Below are 20,108 nucleotides of genomic sequence, written 5' to 3' on the forward strand. Positions count from 1 at the left end.
AGGTGGGTATTGAAGCCCATGTCTTGCAGTGTGCCGATTAGTTTTGAGGGGATGGTGGTGTTAAATGCTGAGCTGTAGTCAATAAAGTTCATCCAGATGTTTGCTTCTTTGCTGTCCAGATGTTCCAGAGTTGTGTAAAGAGTCAACGAGACACATCTGCTGTTGATTCAGTAGGAGAATGAGAGAGGATGCAAGTCACCATTCAGACAAGAGCTGATATGCTTCTAAACCTGCCTCTCAAAACATATGTGGTTTCAGAGTTTTCAGTTTTAAGTAGTCTGTCACCCTCTGGTGCAAACTATTCATGTAGACCGTGAAAAGCCAGGTCACACCATCGATTGTTAATCACCATCTGGGAAAGCTGGAGTGGACCATTTATAGAAACCTTTTCCAGATTGTCTCTGTGGCGCAATCGGTCAGCGCGTTCGGCTGTTAACCGAAAGGTTGGTGGTTCGAGCCCACCCAGGGACGCTGGTGTCTAGCGGCTTTTGCGGCTGTTTTGCCCGCTGGGAAATGCGCTATTTCTGCTACTGCCTCACCACGTTCAGTGGCATTTAAAATGTTTGTTGTCGCTTACCGAGGTACAGAAAGCTGTTCCGAGAGATTAGATCAAAGTATTGAGTATAAGAGTTGGAATGTAATGGTGAGGTTGTATAAGACATTGGTGGGACCGTATTTGGAGTATTGTGTGCAGTTTTGGTCACCTAATTACAGGAAGGATATTAATAAGGTTGAAAGAGTGCAAAGAAAGTTTACAATGATGTTGCCGGGACTTGAGAAAATGAGTTACAGAGAAAGGTTGAATAGGTTAGGACTTTATTCCCTGGAGCGTGGGAGAATGAGGGGTGACTTGATAGAGGTGTATAAAATTATGATGGGTGTAGATAGAGTGAATGCAAGCAGGCTTTTTCCACTGAGGCCAGTGTAGGAAAAAAATAGGTTAAGGGTGAAGGGGGAAAAGTTTAAAAGGATCATTGGCGGAAGCTTCTTCACGCAGAGACTCGTGGGAGTGTGGAATGAGCTGCCAGATGAAGTTGTGAATGCGGGATCACTTTGACATTTAAGAAAAACTTGGACAGGTAATGGATGAGAGGGGTTTGGAGAGATATGGTCCAGGTGCGGGTCAGTGGGACTAGGCAGAAAACTGCTTCGGCACATCCACGAAGGGCCAAGAGGCCTGTTTCTGGGCTGTAATGTTCTATGGTTCTACGAGTGTGTAAGATCCGCTTCTCTTTGTCCATAAGTGTGCGTTGCCTCGAGCGACATCCTTGGAACTAACCGACTTGCCGGGTCTAATGTCCTGGTTTTGATTTAATTTGGTCATTCAGTTGGAGTCTAATTGGTTTCATCCCGCATCGGTCCTCGACCATCTTATTTTCACTATGGATGTCCAAACCCAATACACGTCCAGCAACTCCACACCCCCCGCACCAGGAAGGTCTCAAAGCTCTCCGCTTCCATCTGGATAACAAACCCAGCCAGCTCCCCTCTACCACCGTTCACCTCCTTCCGGCCGAACGTCCTCCCACTTCCTTTAAACACACGGTGTAGCCACGGACGCTGCCATGGGTCCCAGCTGTGCCTGCCTGTTTGTCGGTTACGTGGACCAGTCTCTGTTCCAAGCCAACACTGATATCGCTCCCTCACTTTTCCTGTACTACATACATAAACGGCAGCATTGCGGTTCTTTCTGCACCCGCGTGGAATTCGTCCACTTCATCAGCTTTGCTTGTAACTTCCACCCAGCCCAAAAGTTTACCTGGTCCCTATCGGACACCTCCTTCCCTTTTCTCGATCTCTCTGTCTCTATCTCTGCAGACAGCTTGTCTCCTGATGCCTGTTATAACCACAGACTCCCACAGCAACCTGGACTACACCTCTTCCGACCCCGTTACTTGTAACAACGCCAGTCCCTTCTCTCAATTCCTCCGTGTCCGCAGGAGGTTCATGCAAGAGCAAAGGAGATATCGTGTTTTTTTTCAAAGAAAGGGGCCTCCTTTCTTCCACCATCAAAGCTGCCCTCAACAGAATCTCTCCCATTTTGCTCACGTCTGCCCTTACCCCATACTCGCACCCTCCGCCAGGTTAGGGTTTGTCTTGAGGTCACCTACCTCCCCCCCCCCCCCCCCACCACCAGCCTCCGCCTCCAGAACACAATTCTCGGTAACGTCCGCCATCTCCGGCGGGATCCCACCACCAAACACATTTTTCCTCCCCCCTCTACTTTCTGCAGGGATCCCATGTGAATCCCATGTGTGTTCGTCCCTCCCACTGATCTCTCTCCTGGCCCTCATCGTTGCAAGTGAAACAAATGCCCCTACACATCCGCCCTCATTACCATTCCGGGCCCCAAGAAATTCTTCCAAGTAAGGGGACACCTCAGCTGTGAGTCTTTCAGGATCATCTACCCTGTCCAGTTTGTCCAGTGTGGCCTCCTGTATATCGGTGAGACCCGCCACAGATTAGGAGTCCACTTCAGTGAGCACCTTACACTCCGTCCACCAGAACAAGCGAGATCTCCCAGCGGCCACCCATTTTAATTCCACTTCCCATTCCAATGCCGACAAAATAGCCCATTAGCCCGAGGTCTCCTGTATTGTCACGATGAGGCTACACTCAGGGTGGAAGAGCAACACATTATATTCCATCTGGGTAGCCTCCAACCTGATGGCATGAACATCGATTTCTCAAACGTCCGGTAATGCCCCCTCCTTCACGAAGCCCCATTCTCTTTTCCATCTCTGACCTTATCCATTACCTCTCCGTCATCTCCCTCTGGTGTTCCTCCCCCTTTTCTTTCTTCCATGGTCTTATCCCCTTCCCTGTTATCCAGCCCAGTATCTCTTTCACCAATCAAAGTTTCAGGCCTTTAATTTAACAGACACCCCCCCCCACTGGTTTCACCTGTCATCTCGTGTGTCTTCCTCCCCCCCCCCCCCCACCACCCACCGTCTGGCTCTGATTCCTTGTTGTTTTTTCTCCAGCCGGGATGAAGGGACTCGGCCCGAAATGTCCACTGTATTTTTCCCACAAGTGCTACCTGCCCTGCTGACTTCTTCCAACATTTTCTGTGTTGTTTGGATTTCCATCACCTGCGATTTTCTCTTTGTGCCTCTCTCCATGTCCCTGCACACTAACATATTCATGTGTCTCTCTAAAACCATCGTACACCCTTCCGTCTCTGAACCTGGCAGCCCGTTCCAAGCACCCGCCCCACTCCGTCTGAAAACGTGAGCCGCACATCTTCTTTAAACTCTCTCCCACTCCGACCTTACATTCATTTCCGTTAGAATTTCAAATCCTTACCCTGAGAACCAATTCTGACTCTGCCCAATCTATGTCTCTCATAAAAACACAAAATGCTGGCAGACGTCGTCACTACCTCCTCCCATAGATGCTGTCTGGCCTGCTGAGATCTGCCAGCATTTTGTGTTTTTATTCATTTCCAGCATCTGCAGATTCACTCGTGTTGCCCAGTCTCTCATAACTTTCTGCCTCATAATTCGGTCAAGTTTCCTCTAGGCTCTGACATCCCAATGAAAGCTCAAACACTTTGATCAGGCAACGCCCGGGCAACGCTTTATAAATCCTGCTGATCCTTCCTATGAAGTGTCCATTCTTGCGGAATCTGGAACAGAGTCAGAACAGGATTTAACGGGAAACTCTTGAGCGATGTTAATTCTATCTCTGATCCACGACACAGTGGATGATGACTAATGAACCAGTCTTAAACTCGCAGCGTCTATTATAGTGAGTCATTACTCGGCCCTTGGAGTTCCTTGGAGTAAGTAGTTTAGTTGTTCTGTAGTCTAAAACTGTACAACCTGCGATGGCTGGGAATCGAACCCGGATCAACTGCTTGGAAGGCAGCTATGCTCACCACTATACCACCATCGCTCAATGATGTTGCAAAGGATTTGAGTAGTGAGGAGTCTTCCATAGTTCAATGGGACTCCATCAGTCTCCAAGCTGCTGATTAAAATCTGGGCTGAAAAGGAAAAGTCAGTTACAGGCCAAATCGAGGTGGCGGGGACCAGGCCCCAAATCATATCAAAGCGACTGAACCCAATGTCTGCACAATGATTTAGACGCAGGGCCAGATTGAAAAGGTCAGGTTGTTCTGCCTGAGGCCAGGGACAAGCCGGTTCAGTTCGCTGATCCACTCTGCACTGAACTAAGCATCTGTGCACAAACTCTCTTTGAGCATTTCAGTTTAAAACTCTACAGAATTTGCTTGTGTTTATTGTTTGCAGGATTTGTCTTTCTTTCTGCACATTGGGTGTTTGATGGTCTTATTTTATTAGTGGGTTCTTTTGGCTTTCTCTGTTTCACGACAGCCTGTTTGAAACAAACCTCAAAGTTGTATAATGTATACATACTTTAATAATAAATTCACTTTGTACATTGATTCAAAAACCTGATGCTTGAGGGATAAAATAAGGACAAAAAGATAACCAACTCAAAAATGATTCTCTTTTAATTATAGGCCAGGATGCAGAAGAGCGCAAAATGACAAATATTCTTCACTTTTTTAAGAATTGCAATAGGGACAAGATGGGAAACTATACCCTAGTGACTCTTACATTAGTGGTAGGGATATTACAAATTGCTGATATTATTGGAAAAGATATTTAACGATAGGATCAGCTTGCATCTGAAAAGGCATAAACAATTTCAGAGTAGCCAATATCGCTTTGCATGGGCAACGTCAAGTCTTGCGAACATGGCCGAACGTTTTAAGTGACAAATTCAATCGATGAGAGTTGGGTAGTGGGTATAGGACACATGGACTTTGGTAAAGCTTTCAACAAGAGTCCCCATGGTGGGCTGATCCACAGCATGGAAGCACATGGCTCAAAGGAAATTTGGTAGAGTATATTCAAAATGCAGCTTGTTCAGAGAACACAGAAGGTAATGGTTGAGTGGTGTGATTCTGACTGGAGACCTGTGAACAGTGGGGCCCACAAGAAATTCTACTCTTTGTGAAATGATTTGGATGAAAATGAAGGAGGGCTGATTTGTTGGTCTGCAGAGACACAGAAATTGGTGCAGTTATGGATCGTGAGGAAAGTTGTCAAAGGATTCAGCAGAACATAGACCAGCTGGAAATGTGGGCAGAGAAATGGGAGATAAGTCGGTGTACTCTGGGAAGTCAAATGTCAGAGGATTTCTTTGGAATTCCTCTCCCCATCAGAGTGGCTGGAATTACAGTTACGGCAGTGACATGCTCCACCTCAGGATGTGGGAGTCACTCAGTGTCCCCGATAACTTCACATGAGGGAAGTGCACCGAGGTGCAGCTCCTGACTGACCGTGTGAAGGAAATGAAGATGGAGATGGACAGACCGAGAGTTTCCAGGATGCTGAGACCAGAGGTTCAGTGAGTTGGTCACACCTGAGGTCAGAATGCAGACTGTTGTGTGACCATCACGACGGAAAGGGGAAGAGACAGACAGAGTAATGTCTCCCTGTGGCCGTGACCCTCAGCAACAAGTACACTCCTTTGGATACCCCTGGGATGACAAACCAGAGACAGCAGCTCGCCAGGTCGGTGGTACTGAGACCCCAGACCGATGCTCCGCGGGAGGAAAGGTCAAGCAGAGCAGTGATGACAGCAGACTCACAGTACAGGGGATGTGCAGGAGATTCTGTGGCAGCAACAGAGATGACACGATGGTGTGTCGCCTCCTGGGTACTGGGGTCAGGTCCGTCTCAGACGTGCAGGATTTCCAAACGATAAACTTGCCAGTCGAGTCAGTGGTAAGGAAACCAAATGTCGGCATTCATTTCAAGAGGACTACAATATAAAAGCAAGGATATAAGCATTGGTCCGATCACACTTGGAGTATTGTGAACTGTTTTGGGCCCCTTATCTACAAAGCTACATGCTCGCATCGGAGAGGGTCCAGAGGAAGTTCACAAAAATGATCCTGGCAATAAAAGGGTTAATGCACAAGGATTGTTTGATAGCTCTGGGCCTGTACTCTCTGGACTTTAGAAGAACGAGGGAATCTCATTGAAACCGATCAACTATTGAAAGGCCTAGAATGGAGTGGGGAGGGTGTTTCCGATAATGTGTCAAGGACCACAGGGCACAGCCTCACAATACTAGGACATACTGTTAGAACAAAGATAAGGAGCAATTTCCTTAGTAAAGAGCAGTGAATCCGTGTAGCCTATGTCAGGATGTTGCTCATTGTCTAGAGCTCAACATTTAACACTATCATTCCCACAGTCCTGATCAATAAGCTACAGAACCTGGTCCCTCTGCAAGTGGATCCTCGACTTCCTAACCGGGAAACCACAGTCTGTGCGGATTAGTGATAATCCACACAGATTGTGTGGAGATATGGAGACGGGCTAACCCCTATTGACATCAATGGATCTCGGGTTGAGAAGGTAAACAGCTTTAAATTCCTCGGCATCAACATACCCGAGGATCTCACGTGGTCTGTACGTACCTGCTGTGTGCTGAAAAAGGCACAACAGCGCCTCGTTCACCTCCCAAATCCTAAGAACTTTCTACAGTGGCATCTTTTGGAGCATCCCGACTGGCTGCATCACTGCCTGGTATGGGAACAGTACCTCCCTTAATTGCAGCACAGCCCAGCGCATCTGTTGTTGTCAAATTCCCATGATTCAGGACATTGACAAAGACAGTTGTGAGAAAAGGGCCCGAGGGACCATCGTGGACCCCAGTCACCCCAAGCACAATCTATTCCAGCAGCAACCATCCAGGAAACGGTACCACAGCACAAAAGACAGGACCAACAGGTGTCTGGATAGCTCCTTCCACCATGCCATCAGACTGATTAACTCACGATGATTTGAGGGTACCTCTCTGTTACACTGGCTGTTCTATTTATTATCAATTATTATAAATCACTGTGATTGCACATTGCATATTTAGACAGAGACATAACATAGATTTTTAATCCTCATGTATGTGAAGGATGACAGAAATAAAGTCAATTCAAATTCAACTATCTCCTCTTCACTGACGATCAACACTGGCCCTGCTGCACCTCAAGGATGAGTGCTTAGCCAACTGCTCTACTCCCTCTAAGCCCATGACTATGTGACTAAATATAGCACAAATGCAATCTAGAAATATGCTGCATACAACCATTGTTGGTAGAATCTCAGATGGAGATGATTGGACACACAGGAGTGAGATATACCAGCTAGTTGAGTGGTGTCACAGCAACAACCTTGGGCTTAATGTAAGTGAGACAAAACAGCTGATTGAAGGAAGGGTCAGATGAGGGAACACAAACCAATCCTCATATAGGGATCAGAAGTGGACACAGTGAACAATTTTAAGTTTCTGGGTGTCAATATCTCTATTGATGCAGCTACAGTATAAAGAAGGCAAGACAACGCGTATATTTCATCAGGAGTTTGAAGATATTTGGTTTGTCACTTTAACACACCCAAAAACTGCTGTAGATGTATTCTATATATTATTTATAATATTTCTATTTTTGCACTATTTTAATTTACTTAATATACATATCCATATATCCAGTAATTTATTGTTTCTATATTATCAAGTCCTGCATTGAACTGCTGCTGCTAAATTAACAAATTTCCTGACTCCTGCCGGTGATAATAAACCTGATTCTGGTCCTGACTCTGAATTCATCCCCACAGACGGATGTGACCAATTAATTGGGTATATTTAATGTGGAATTTCTCGATTGTGGGTGGGGGCGGGATAAGTGTGTTTGAGAGGGTTAAGAGATCTGTCATGATCTCTTACTCCTGGCAGAATGGGGTAGCAGACTGGATGGGCCAAATGGCCTAATTCTGCTGCTGTGTCTTATGGTCCAATGGTCCAGGAGCAGCTGCAGGACATTTCAAAGGGAAGGTTGAGCAGCCGGACATCGTGGTGGACGGTGCGTGTTGGTAATAGCAACGCAGGGATACGGAGGGTTGTGTCCTGTGTAGTAAATTTAGAGAAATAAGACAGAAACTAAAAAGTAGTAAGCTCTGTATTACTCCCAGTGACACTTGTTAGTGGGGGGAGATATAGAGAGTTACCAGTGATGAACGTGTGGCTCAGGAGCTGGTGCAGGGGACAGAGTGCCAGGAATTGAGTGTTTTATAGACAGTAGTATTCACATTTTAATTTGACTTTTCGGTCTTATAAATATTTAATATTTGTATTTTCTATATTTGTGTGGATAATCTTTTACAATTTGGGATAGAAAAACGTTGTAACTAGATCACTGAACACTTCATGAAAACAGAACGTTACGGAAACATACTGTCAAAGTCAACATTTTAATCCAATGTAAGTTAATAGAAGCATAGAAAACCTACAGCACCAAACAGGACTTTCGGCCCACAAAGTTGTGCTTAACATGTCCCTACTTTACGAATTACTGTGCTTACCTATCCAAATGTCTCTGAAAAGACCCTATAGTATCCGCCTCCACCACCGTTGCGGGCAGCCCATTCCACGCACTCACCTCCCTCTGAGTAAAAAACTTACCCCTGACATCTCTGTACCTGCTCCCCAGCACCTTAACCTGTGTCCTCTTGTGCAGCCAGTTCAGCCCTGAGAAAAAGCCTCTGACTGTCCACACGATCGATGCCTCTCATCATCTTGTACACCTTGGGCCTAAATGAAACGATGCTGACTTTGTCCTATTTTATCATGTGTCGCCAAGTAGCCCGAAAATACATCGAGTCCATCATCTTCCCGACCACTGAGGTCAGACTGACTGGCCTATGATTTCCTCTCATCTGCCCTTCTCCCTCCTTCAAGAGTGGAATAATGTTTGCAATTTTCCTCTTCTCCAGAGCCACGCCAGAATACAGGGATTATAGAAAGATTATTCCTAAAACTGCCACTATCTCTTCAGTCACCTCTTTCATAGCACTGGTGTAGAAAATCCCGTCCAGCTGATTTATCTACCTTCAGATCTTTCAGTTTCCCAAGCAGCTTTTCCACAGCAAAGGCCAATTCACTCATTTCTGCCCCCTGATTCTCCTGAATTTCCAGCAGACTGCCAGTGTCTTCCACAGTGAAGACTGATGCACAATACTTATTCAGCTTCTCTGCCACTTCCCTGTACCCCATTACGACGTCTCCAGCATCATCTACTTTTGCCTCTCTTTTACACTTTGTATATCTGAAGAAACTTCTGGTATCCTCTTTAATACTAATGGCTAGTTTACCTTCATATTTCATCTTTTTCCTCTCAATGACTTTTTTAGTTGGTTTCAAAGTTTTGTAAATTGTATAACTGAGTGTTAGGGATGTCTCAGAGCAGCTACTGAACAATGTTCACTCAGCCAGAGGTGGTGGTTCACGTCAGTAGCAGTGGACAGGTAGAAAAGGGATGAGGTCCCACAGTGAATATAGAGAGTTAGGGAACAAGTTAAAGAGCAGGACCTGAAAGGTTATAATTCTTGTGTTACTCCCAATGCTCTGTGGTAGTTCGGGTGGGAACAGAAAGTTAGAGCAGATGACTGTGTGGCTGAGGAGCTGGTGCAGGGACCGGGTTTCAGGATTCCAGAACACTGGAACCTCTTCAGGTCCAGAGGTGACATTTACAAGGGGGAGGGTGGTTTGCACCTTCACGGGGGGGGGGGGGGGGGGGTCTGTATCATGAGGTTCATTGTTGCTCCCTGGGAGGGTTGAAATGAGATTGACAGGGGGATGTGAACCAGAACACCTGTCACTGAATGGAGAGATTGACGCCAAGTTTGATGCTTAACACTGCAAGGATGGATTTTGAGGCAAATCCTCATCTGACATGAGTTTGTTTAAAGACAGCTGCACAGTGATTCAGGGCCAGTTTGTTCCTGTAAGGGGGAGGGTCCAGGATGGCAAGGTTCAGGAACCTTGGATGATGAGAGAGGAAGTAAATTTAGTCGAGGAAGAGTGAGAAGCATATGCAAGGCTTAGGAAGCTGGAATCAAACAGGGGGTTTGAGGATGATATTTAAAACACAGAAGGGAACACAAGAACATTTGGAGAGTGAGAAACAGTGATGAAAAATCTCTGATGAGCAGGATTAAAGATAACCCCACTGCATTCTGTACATTCATTGTGGTGAAAAGGATACCCAGGGGTGCACGTCCAACATAAAGCATGGGTACACAGGTAATGGCAGGAACATTAACATACAGAAGGATGCTGGGTCCGGGCAGATTGGTTCCCTGAAACTGGGAGCACAGGTTGACAGGGTGGTAAAGCCGGTGTACGGCATGTTTGCCTTCACCGGGCAAGGCATTGAGTTCAATCACCAGGACATCATGTTACAGTTTATAAAATGCTGGTTAGGCCACAGTGAGAGCACAGTGTTCAGTTCCGGTCACCTCATTCTAGGAAGCATATGGAGGTTTCGGTGCAGGTGCAGAAGTTGTTAAGCAGGATGTCTGGAGGAGGAGTGAGGTGAGGAGAGGCTCGACATGCTGGAGCTTTTTCCTCTGGAGTGGCGTCAGCTCAGGAGAGATCTGACAGAAATTTATACAGTTTTGCTGGTGTACACTGTCAGGGGTGGTGTCAGAGGCAGAGAGCACAGGGGTATTTAGGGAAGTCTTAAACAGACAGGAATTTGGAGAGAAGTGACTGGCAGGAGATACAGAAGACTGCAGGCACACTCAGCGATTCAGGAACAGCTTCTTCCCCTCTGCCATCTGATACCAAAATGGGCATTAAAACTATGGACACTACCTCACTTTTTTTAATGTACGGTATTTGTTTTTTTTTTACTTTTTTTTTAAATAACAGTCAATATACGTAACTGATTTACTTGTTTTTTTATTTTAATTAATAATTTTATAATTATTTTCTAGATTATGTATGACATTGAACTGCTGCGGCTGAGTTAACAAATTTCACGTCAGATGCCGGTGATAATAAACTTGATTCTGAAATGTAAAACGCAAATGTTATTTTTCTGTGAGGCGATGAGAATCGCTCATGAAGCAACGAACAGGCAATGTTCCCTCCTTCTGCACACCGGAACGGCCCGGGGTCAACCCGCAATGTGGAACCCAGACAACGCGGTTCCAGGTGATGAAGAGCGGAGTCGTTCAGTGATCGGAGATTAAATTCTCCCTCCCGGGGCTGACTCCGGAAGTTCATTTCATGACTCTGCGCCTAGGGAACCCGCTGACTCTCTGCAAGGGGAGAGAGCTCATTCGGTCTGCTGAGAGGGGAAAACGAGCCGGGACTGAAACGAACCGGTTTCTGTGCAGATTTATTCCGGTTTCTTTCGCGGAAGAAACATGTCGAGGCACTGACAGATGCAGGATATCAAAAGGACGGATAGAACCCGCCGCTCAGCCCTTCCAGAGCCATTGTGAGTGGCTCTGAAAAGAGCCTTTGGGTAAATAGATTCAGCTTACGTCGCTTCACTTACTGGCAGCGCCGGTTTTCTTGGGCAACAGGACGGCCTGGATGTTGGGTAACACACCGCCCTGAGCGATAGTCACCCCTCCCAGCAGCTTGTTCAGCTCCTCGTCGTTGCGGACAGCCAGCTGAAGGTGTCGGGGGATGATGCGGGTCTTCTTATTGTCCCGGGCCGCGTTGCCGGCCAATTCGAGGATTTCGGCCGTCAGATACTCGAGCACAGCAGCCAGATAAACCGGGGCTCCGGCACCCACCCGCTCAGCATAGTTCCCCTTTCTTAGGAGTCTGTGAACCCGGCCGACCGGGAACTGCAGTCCAGCCCGAGACGAACGAGATTTGGCCTTGGATCGAGCTTTGCCAGCGCCGCCTTTTCCACGTCCAGACATTTCCACAGTCACAGTCCTACTCCAATGAGAATGAAGGAATGTTCACCCCGCCCCTACTTGCCCTTTTTATACCCTCTTTGAGAATGCAAAGTGATGTTTGTGATTGGTGTGATCGTCCTTATTCTCATTGGTGAAGACAAATGCTCCAATCGAAGAACTGCCTTAATCACCAATCAGCAGTCCGTAAAAGTAGAAGCGGGGAAAATAACCGTCTCCTCCCCAAAATGTATTGAAATCTGGAAAAAAGCCCGCCAAAAATAAACCTATTGTTCAAATTTAATTTCCAGTTAAATAATTGCAGATCGGTTACCCTCTGTTACTGAAACCAGGCATATTTGATTTAAGTGTAGTTGATATTGGAGTGTCTGGGAACTCAGTTCTCTAATTTCTTTCAACCCGTAACGGAACCGAATAAAACTGATCCTCAGCTTCTGCCCGCGGTCGGTCACTGTGTGAACGTTATCAGGTTATGGAAAACGGCTCTTCTCAAACTTTGACCAGCGTCTAGTCTGCAATTTTATAAAGTTATTATATGAAAGAGCCATCACGAGGAAAGCTGTAGATGCGGCAAATTCAAACAACACACAAAATGCTGGTGGAACCCAGCAGGCCAGGCAGCATCTATAAGAGAAGGACTGTCGACACTTCTCCATACGAAAGAGTCATGGGGTCTTTCAGGCTCGAGTTGAAAAGAGATTCAGGAGTTACCCAGCTGGAACCAATAAACACCGAACCCACAAATATAACGGCAGCAATCCTCCACTTGGCATGGATACCGAGTGGGACGGACTGATGGGGAAGGGGGGGGGTAACAATTTCTTGTCAGTTCAGTGGGACGTTATTCCAACCGCGATCTAGCTCTTGTAAAAGTCACCAGACATAAAGTATGTGTAATTTATTACCGAAAAGCTAGTACAACTCTTCCATTGAAATTGTGAGTAGCTCTTAAAAGAGCCGTTGTGTTTTCGATCATCTCACTGGACAGCTTTACTTGGAGCTGGTGTACTTGGTCACCGCCTTTGTCCCTTCGGACACGGCGTGCTTGGCCAGCTCCCCGGGCAGCAGCAGGCGCACGGCGGTCTGGATCTCCCGGGAGCTGATGGTGGACCGCTTGTTGTAATGGGCCAGGCGGGAAGCCTCACCCGCGATGCGCTCGAAAATATCGTTCACGAATGAATTCATGATGCTCATGGCCTTGGAGGAGATGCCGGTGTCGGGGTGAACCTGCTTCATCACTTTGTAGATGTAAATGGCGTAACTCTCCTTCCTCGTCCTCTTGCGCTTCTTGCCAGACTTGCTCGCCGGTTTGGATGGAGCTTTCTTGGCGCCCTTCTTGGGAGCGGGTTTCGGTGCATCAGGCATTTCCTCGTCGGTTTCAAACACAATAATAAGCAGAAGCTGTCCGGAGCGCGGATTAAATAGGCAGCGCCCAAAGTGGTATGTTAATGAGGATGGGAACGCTGAGCATTCCCATTGGTTGTTTGGAGAAGGGAATCACCAATCGGAACGCTGGGGGATGGGAAGCGGCGCCAATGTGTGGCGGTTACCGCTGTCGTTTAATGCGGGAGGAAGTACAGAAGGGCAGAGACAGGCGGGGGTGCGGGCTGAAATTGAAAAGAGAAACGCAAATTTCTAAAGCAGAATGAAAATAAAATCAGATGAAATATTGTTAAATTAAACACTGAGATGTTCATTTCATGACACAGGGCAGCAGGAGAGCGAAGGAGAGATTTAGACATTTCAATGCAAAGTTCAAATCGAGTTTATTTATGCACAGGTGAGAAGAAGAACGGATTTGTAGCAGCATCACAGACACATTGCATCAGACACAACATTGACCAGAAACACTGGAATTAAATATGAATTATACCAAAATATTCAAATAGACAGAGAAATATCAGAACAAAATCTAAATAACAAAGAGATTATGCAGGCAGTGGGAGAATCACCCTCTTGTGCTTCTTCATCTCATCACTCTCGGTTCAGAGTCACGCAACGCTGCCGCTTTGATCTGGCCCATGCCTTCATTCACCAGGTCCAACACTTGCCTTTATTGGATCTTCCTCCTCCTGACACTAGTCATCGTGTTTGTGGGGCTGTGTGTCCCCTTGGACCCCTGGATTAGGTTTGAGGTTCGGCCTGGTGGATGTATATATGCTGGGAGAGATAAGTCTGTAGAATTTAATATGGTGAGCTATGTGGGGCTACGGTGGATGGGGTAGTGTAGTGGAGCCACTCAGTTGCCGATGTGTAATTCTGCAAGTTGTGGGTATTTTCGACCTTGTTACTTGGCTTTATTCTGACCATTTGAGGAATAGAATGTTCTGAGGCCTAGTAATCAGGCTTTACCTCCAAGTACGGTTAAACTTCCCTACTCTAAATTTACACCTGTCTTTATTTTGCATCTGTGAGCCTGGGATTGCGTGGGTTAAATTAACAGAGTTTACTGCAGTACAAACTAGTGATTAATATTGGGCAGATTGATCCATGATTCCAAAACGCAAAAATCTCTGAAATCCAGAATTTATTGTACTGACATTAGGTCACAAATGGGGAATTTTACCCTGGATTAAATGGCTTGTCTAATGAAGAGCATTTCACCTCACTAGGCCTCTATTCACTGGAAATTCGAAGGAAGAAGGGTTACTGAATTGAAACCTATGGAATAGTGAAAGGGCTTGAGTGAGTGGATGTGGAGAGAACTTTTCCTGTGGTGGGAGTGTCTGTAACCAGACCACACAGCTTCAAAATAGAGGGGCATCCTTTTAGAGTGGAGATGAGGAGGGATATCATCAGCCAGAGAGTGGTGAATCGGTGGTATTTTTGGCCACAGGCAACTGTAGAGGCTAAATCACTGGATATAGGCAGAGATTGGGGCTAAGAAGAAAAATAGATCAGTGATGATGAAATGGCAGAGCAGGCTCGATGGGCCAAATGGCCGAATTCTGCTCCTATATCTGATGGTCTTATGGACTCACTTAGAGACTAAAATTTTCCCAGAGACTGTTGATCTCAGCTTTGACTCAGCCCAGCACCTGAGGCTCCAGATTCCTTATATAAGGAATACAGAAGTTCCTAGTTCTCAGATTAAAGGAATATGATCTCATTTCCATCCTGAATGCTTGTCACCTTAATCTGTTCAACAGACACAAGATGCTGGCGGAAGTCCGCAGGCCGGGCAGCATCTATGGGAAAGGGTAACGAGTCGATGCTTCAGGCTGAGAACCTTCACCAGGGAGAGATCTGATGGAAGGGTCTTGGGCCGATGTGTTGACTGTTTACTCTTTTCCATAAAGGCTGCCTGTCCTGCTGAGTTCCTCCAGCATTTTGTGTGTATTACTTTGTATTTCCAGCATCAGCGGATTCTCTGGTGTTTGTGATTTACGCCTCATTCTGAGGGTATTTTCCTCAGTTATGGAGATCTCATTCAGGGGAAAGATCCTCCTTGCCTACTGCCAGTCACATCCAGAAAAAATCTAACAGATATCCTTGTTTTCCCATTAACTGCAGGAATACAGACCCAGCCCACTCACTCTCCTTTCACATAACCAACCCTCTATCCCTGGAACCAGCCCAGTCAGTGTGGGGAACAGTCACTGAACTCCCTCTATTGCAGGGATATCCTTCCTGAGGAAGTGTGACCAAACCCGGACACTACATTCAAGGTTTGCTCTCACCAGGGCCCTATAGAATCCAGTGAGACATCTGTACCCCTCTTCTCCACTCCTCCTGGATCACAGGACAAAATACTGTTTGCCTCTCTCATTACTTGTAGTATCTGCATGTTAACTCAAGTGATTTGTTTACAAGGACACCCAGGTCCCTCTGAACATTCCCATGTGGAATTAACTCTTACAGTTTGTTCCTGGGATTGGGTGATCTCACATTTCCCACATTCTGTTCCATCTGCCCCATCCTCAACTATTCACTCTCCTATCGACATCCCCCAAACCTTATCACTACTGACCCTGTCCCTCCTGCTCTGCCACAGCAACAGATGTTGTCACTGAGTTATGCCACACAGAAACAGGCCCTTCAGCCCAACACATCCATGCTGACCAACCTGAATTTGGCCCATGTCCCTGTGAAACTTCCCTCCCGACAGTCCAAGTGAGTTGGCAACTGTGCCCCCCTAAACCATCCCTGGAGGTAGTTTGTTCCATGTAAACAGCACATTCTGTGAACAAAACCTGCTCCTCAGGGTCCCAGTTAAATCTTTCCTCTCGCACTTTATACCTGTATTCTCTAGCTTCCAACTCCATGACCCTGGAGATAACAGATTCACTATTGACCGTATCAATGCCTGTGATTATTTTATCAGTCTCTCTAATGTCACAAACACTTTGATGAGAATGTTCCAGCCGATCAGTGAGAAGGGGATCTGAAGTGTAAATATTTCACACAGAGAATAACTAGTATCCCGAATGAGCTGGCAGAGGACTGGGGGGAGAAGCCAATAAGGTCACTGTTCATGAAAACTTCCCAGGAGCCTGTCATTCACTGTGTACATCCTGCCCTGGTTTAACCTCCCAAAATAAAGTCTGTGATTTATACAGAACTGAAACCAACCCTTTGGTACAACTCATCGACGCCAACCAAGTTGTCAAGCTGAACTCGTTCCATCTGCCTGCATTAGGCCCGTATCCCTCTCGACCTTTCCTATCCATGGCGAGTGCATGGAATGGGCTGACAGTGACCGCGGTGCAGGCGGAGATGATAGGGTCTTTTAACAAACTCCTAGATGGATACATGGAGTTTAGTAGATTAGAGGGCCATGGATAAGCCTAGGTCAGGTGTCGGCAACCCACGGCTCCGGAGCCACATGCGGCTCTTTGATCTCTGTGCTGCAGCTCCCTGTGGCTTTGGAAAATAAACGATGAGTGTTTGATTAAAATGTATTTTATGTTAGTTTGTTAGTTTTTGAAATGTTATTCTAAATTTGAAGATTATGGTGATCTTGTACAATCTAAATAAAACGTGTTTTTTGCCGCTATTAATATACGTCACCACTGCCAATGCCTGACACCCGCCAGTGCGCGTTTTCTTTAATTTTTCGATCCAAGGTCGGCTAACTATGGAGAATTCTAAAAAAAGAAACGTGATTGAAGAAAACAGAAAGTTTAATGATACGTGGGCAGATTCATTTGCTTACACTGCTGACGAGACTGGTTTACCGGTATGCTTAATATGCAATGAGAAACTAGCAAACAACAAAACATCAAAAGTCGCAAGACATTTCCAGAATAAACACGCAGCCTTTGCTCCAAAATACTCGGATGGAGATGAGAGAAAAAAAGTCGTTTCAGAACTGATGCGGAATGTTGATCTGAGCAAAAATCATTTCACGAAGTGGATGATGTCTGGAAAATCAATGACATACTCTAGTTTTGTGCCGCTCAGGAAATAGTCAGGCACGGGAAGCAGTTTACAGATGGTGAATATATAAAAGTATCTTTCATTAAGACTTCAGAACATCTATTCACGGACTTAAAAACAAGAGTGAAATTCAGCAGAAAATCAGGGATATGCCCCTCTCTGCAAAGACTGTCAAAGACAGAACCATAAAAATGGCAGAAGACATCACAAGACAGTAAATTAAAGACATCAATTCAGCTGTGGCCTACTCGATTGCCTGTGACGAGTCTAAAGACAAAGGTGATATTGAACAAATAGCGCTGTTCTGCCGGTATGTAAACTCTGCCGGGCCACAGGAAGAAATGATTGAGTTGATACCTCTAAACAGCCAAACACTGGGGGAGGACATCTGTGAGGCTGTCTTGAATTGTTTAAGAGCCAAAGTAATAAAGACCACCCACCTGGTGTCAGTAGCTACTGATGGGGCACCAAGTATGACAGGAGCGCACAAGGGATTTGTGGCTTTACTGCAGAAGTCGCTGGAGAGAAAGCTGCTGACTTTTAGTTAGTCTATCTAACAGAAAGCTGTTAGATAGACTAACAGAATGAGAATAATTCAGGAACCAGTGGCAAGAGCCTCAATAGCTAAACTAACAAATAAAATTGTAATAAATTAAACTCAATATGTGAATATCGTTCACACTGGGGACATGGGACACATCTCACTGATATATTGGTTGACATTTCAACACTGTGCAATAACTTACAGCACTCACCATCATGAGAAAAATATTGAATGAGACTAAAAGTTAACATCACCAGGTCACAATGACCTGCACTCAAGAGTTTAACAGGGAAGTGGCGGGAGAGAAAGTGCAGGTAGAAGTTGCTGTTTGCCAGAACACACTGTGTTCCAGGAAGGTCCCATTGGAATGAAAAACCTCAACTACGTCCATTGTTCAAGTTAGAATACAACAGAAGGTAATTGTCGACCTGTTAATTTCACAAGTGTTGAGGGTAAAATGCTGGAGTCTGATGTATGAAGAAATTACAAGTCATTTAGAGAAGTGAAATGTCATCAAACCGAGTGAACAATGTTCAGATTTGCAGCGACACTCTGCATGAAAATGGAACTTTCAGTCCATCTGGTCCAGGCTGAGGAACGCTCTCTTCCAGGAGGCACCCATATCCAACTGAACAAATTGGTTCAGATCACTGCTCCACGATGTTTACTCTGCCCTGCGCTGAACTTTGGGCTCTCTGTCCGTTTGCATGTTTTTCTCTCTCTGCACATTGAGTGTTTGACGGTCCTCTTTTTATTTGTTTTGTTCCTTGTATGTTCCTTTGTTTCATGGCTGCCTGTTAGGAGAGGAATCTCAAGGTTGTATAATGTCAGCATAATTTTAGTAATAAATGTGCTTTAAACTTTTGAACATTGAGCACTGACTGGGAATTCCACGAGGCACAATATTCGATGCGGCAGAATTTGTTAGCCATGTCTAAAAGGGGTATGTGTGTGGTCCAACTATTTGGGAGGTCTGTCCTGTTCTGAGAAGTGAGCCAGGTTGACTGACTTTTCAGTGGCTGAGTCAGCTGAAGTTGCAACAAGGCTAGGGTACAGCTACTGCTCAAGAATGGATAGTTTACAGGTAGTGTGCAGTCAACCTGGGCAAGAATTGGCTTTGAAGAGCAGAACTTCCCTTTGCACAGCAGGGGATGGACCCATTTCACATTCCAAGACAAGATAATGATTCAAGTGACAGATTGCCATGTAACAGTTGCTTCACTAATTCTTGATTATTATTGGCATTTAATGTGCAGATTGTTTTGGCTGCTAATACTGTATTATCGTAGTTTCAATGTGGATTACACAGACAAATAAGGAATTTGAACATAAGCAATTCCATTTCAAACAGGGGAAAATGTGCAGATGCTGGAAATCCAAAGCAACACACACAAAATGCTGGAGGAACTCAGCAGGCCGGGCAGCATCTATGATAAAGAGTAAAGATTCAATGTGCGTTTGAGCAGAGACCCTTAATCATGATTTGAAAAAAGAAGAGAAGTCCAATTACGAAGGTGCGGGAGGAAAGGAAGAAGTGAAAATGGTAGGTGATGTGTGAAACTGGGAGAGGGGACGGGCTATGGAAATAGATTGGTGATAGAGATGAAGGGCTAGAGGAAGGGGAATCTGATAGCAGAGAAGAGAAGACCGTGGAAGAAAGGGAGAAGGAGGGGATGGACAGGTAAGGAGATTAAGTAGGAGAAGGAAAAGGAATGTGGAATGTTGAAGGAGAGCAGGGGGCAATTAGTGGAAGTGCAAGAAATTGATGTTCATGCCATCAGGTTGGAGGCTACCCTTTTGGAATATAAGGCGTTGCTCCTCCAACCTGTTTGTGGATTCATTGTGGCAGGAGAGGTGGTGATGGACTGACATATTGGAAAGGGAACAGGAAGTGGAATTGAAATAATAGCCACGGGGAGATGCCACATTTCCTGGCAGATGGAGCAAAGATGTTTGACGAAGTGTTCTCCAATCTACATCAGGTTGCTCTGATATACAGGAGGCCACACCGGGACCACTGGATACAGTTGACATCCCCAACAGACTCGCAGGTGAATTTTTGCCTCACCTGGAAGGACTGTTTAGGGCCCTGAATGGTAGTGAGGGAGGAGGGGTAGGGGTGGGTATGACACTTTGCAAGTGTAAGTACCAGGAGGGGGATCAGTCGGGAGGGTTGAGTGGGCAAGGGAGTCACAAAGGGAGCAATCGCTGCGGGAAGTGAAGAGTGGGGGTGGGCGAGGAGATTACCATTTGGTCATTACCAGTCTCTGAATAAACAACTCTGTAAAAAGTGATATTTCTTTGTTTAAACTTGAGAACAGTTTGTTTCAGAGGCCATGTTGTTCTCCTTGTGCACAGGTAACTAAGGTTTGATTGAAGAACGAGTGCGAGTTTTCAGATTCCAGCTACTGGGTGATGGTGGAAACATGGAG

The 20,108-nt window shown here is 45.8% G+C and overlaps 2 protein-coding genes and 2 non-coding genes across 4 annotated transcripts; 1 reads left to right on the top strand and 3 right to left on the bottom strand.

Annotated features, from left to right (window-relative positions):
• The first annotated feature begins 397 nt into the window (after positions 1-397).
• trnan-guu (transfer RNA asparagine (anticodon GUU)) lies at positions 398-471 on the top strand. The gene has a single exon. It is a non-coding gene; the product is annotated as a tRNA-Asn (tRNA).
• A 3,354-nt stretch (positions 472-3,825) lies between these two features.
• On the bottom strand, positions 3,826-3,897 carry trnag-ucc (transfer RNA glycine (anticodon UCC)). The gene has a single exon. It is a non-coding gene; the product is annotated as a tRNA-Gly (tRNA).
• Positions 3,898-11,372: 7,475 nt separating this feature from the next.
• On the bottom strand, positions 11,373-11,856 carry LOC132383781 (late histone H2A.L3-like). The gene has a single exon (XM_059954986.1). It carries the CDS (start codon positions 11,754-11,756, stop codon positions 11,373-11,375), a length of 384 nt encoding a protein of 127 aa, XP_059810969.1. The 5' UTR covers positions 11,757-11,856.
• Positions 11,857-12,598: 742 nt separating this feature from the next.
• Positions 12,599-13,123, bottom strand: LOC132383803 (histone H2B 1/2-like). The gene has a single exon (XM_059955010.1). It carries the CDS (start codon positions 13,116-13,118, stop codon positions 12,744-12,746), a length of 375 nt encoding a protein of 124 aa, XP_059810993.1. The 5' UTR covers positions 13,119-13,123; the 3' UTR covers positions 12,599-12,743.
• Between the last annotated feature and the right edge of the window lie 6,985 nt (positions 13,124-20,108).

The sequence above is a fragment of the Hypanus sabinus genome, chromosome 31, assembly GCF_030144855.1.
Source record: "Hypanus sabinus isolate sHypSab1 chromosome 31, sHypSab1.hap1, whole genome shotgun sequence".
In the NCBI taxonomy this organism is placed as follows: Eukaryota; Metazoa; Chordata; class Chondrichthyes; order Myliobatiformes; family Dasyatidae; genus Hypanus; species Hypanus sabinus.

Bases quoted from the DNA above. Each gene is read 5' to 3' on its own strand.
- LOC132383781 (XM_059954986.1), bottom strand. From the start codon at position 11,756: ATGTCTGGACGTGGAAAAGGCGGCGCTGGCAAAGCTCGATCCAAGGCC.
- LOC132383803 (XM_059955010.1), bottom strand. From the start codon at position 13,118: ATGCCTGATGCACCGAAACCCGCTCCCAAGAAGGGCGCCAAGAAAGCT.